Raw genomic sequence first — 1,038 nt, forward strand, 5'->3', positions numbered from 1 at the left:
CGCAGCCGCAGCCCAGACACCCGCAAGAGAGTGCGTTTCGCCGACGCACTGGGGTTGGAGCTGGCCGCCGTGCGCCGCTTCCGTCCGGGAGAGCTGCCCCGGGTGCCCCGCCACGTGCAGGTGCAACTGCAGAGGGACGCGCTCCGCCACTTCGCGCCGTGCCAGCCCCGCGCCCGCGGCCTCCAGGTAGGCGGCGGGGACACGCCCCCTCCCCGGGACTTTTCCCAGCCTGCTGCGGCGGGCGAGTGGGAGTGGATTTGTCGAGGAACACCCATCTCCACCCCCATTTCCGGGCTCGCGCCGGCTCTTCCCTTCCAAAGTCCCCATTCGCGAGCGGCTCTAGGCCACGCTAGCGGCTGGGCCCCACCCTGCCGGCCCGCAGGCCGAGGTCGGCGTCTGATTGGCCCGGTGCCTGGCTCTGACCCCGCCTCCCGTCTCTCCGTCCTCCTCCCCGCGGGTTCTCTCCCGCTTCTCCGCCTCCTCCTCCTTCCCCTCCCCCCCGCTCTTTCCCCAGGAGGCGCGCGCTGCTCTGGAACCGGCCCGCGAGCCCGGTTTCGCCGCTCGCTTGCAAGCGCAGCGCATCTGCCTGGAGCGCGCAGAGGCGGGCCCGCTGGGCGTGGCCGGGAGCGCGCGCGTGCTGGACCTGGCCTACGAGAAGCGCGTGAGCGTGCGCTGGAGCGCCGACGGCTGGTGGATCCAACGCGAGGCCCCCGCCGCCTACGCCGGCCCGGCCCCGCCCCCGCCGCGCGCCGACCGCTTCGCCTTCCGCCTGCCGGCGCCGCCGGTCGGGGGCGCCCTGCTGTTCGCCTTGCGCTACCGTGTGACGGGTCACGAGTTCTGGGACAACAACGGCGGCCGGGACTATGCGCTCCGTGGGCCGGAACACCCGGGCAGTGGCGGAGCTCCGGAGCCCCAGGGCTGGGTCCACTTCCTCTGAGACGAGGCGCCTGCGGCCGGTCGCGGAAGAATCCGAAGGCACCGGGGACGGGGGACCCCGATGTGGCGGGAGCCGTCGGAGGGGGGCGAGGGGGGAGGGGG

General features: G+C 74.5%; 1 protein-coding gene across 1 annotated transcript in view; it reads left to right on the top strand.

The window, feature by feature from the left end:
- The window catches only part of PPP1R3E (protein phosphatase 1 regulatory subunit 3E), a 1,170-nt gene extending 169 nt beyond the window's left edge, over window positions 1-1,001 (top strand). The window contains 2 exon segments of the mRNA XM_021717468.1: window positions 1-186; window positions 515-1,001. The exon segment at window positions 1-186 is cut by the window's left edge and continues 20 nt beyond it. Of these exon segments, the coding sequence (XP_021573143.1) occupies window positions 1-186; window positions 515-937 (609 nt within the window). The 3' untranslated portion in view covers window positions 938-1,001.
- The last annotated feature ends 37 nt before the right edge of the window (window positions 1,002-1,038 follow it).

Source organism: Carlito syrichta, unplaced genomic scaffold (genome assembly GCF_000164805.1).
Source record: "Carlito syrichta isolate Samal-C Ts95f unplaced genomic scaffold, Tarsius_syrichta-2.0.1 Scaffold309773, whole genome shotgun sequence".
NCBI lineage: Eukaryota > Metazoa > Chordata > Mammalia > Primates > Tarsiidae > Carlito > Carlito syrichta.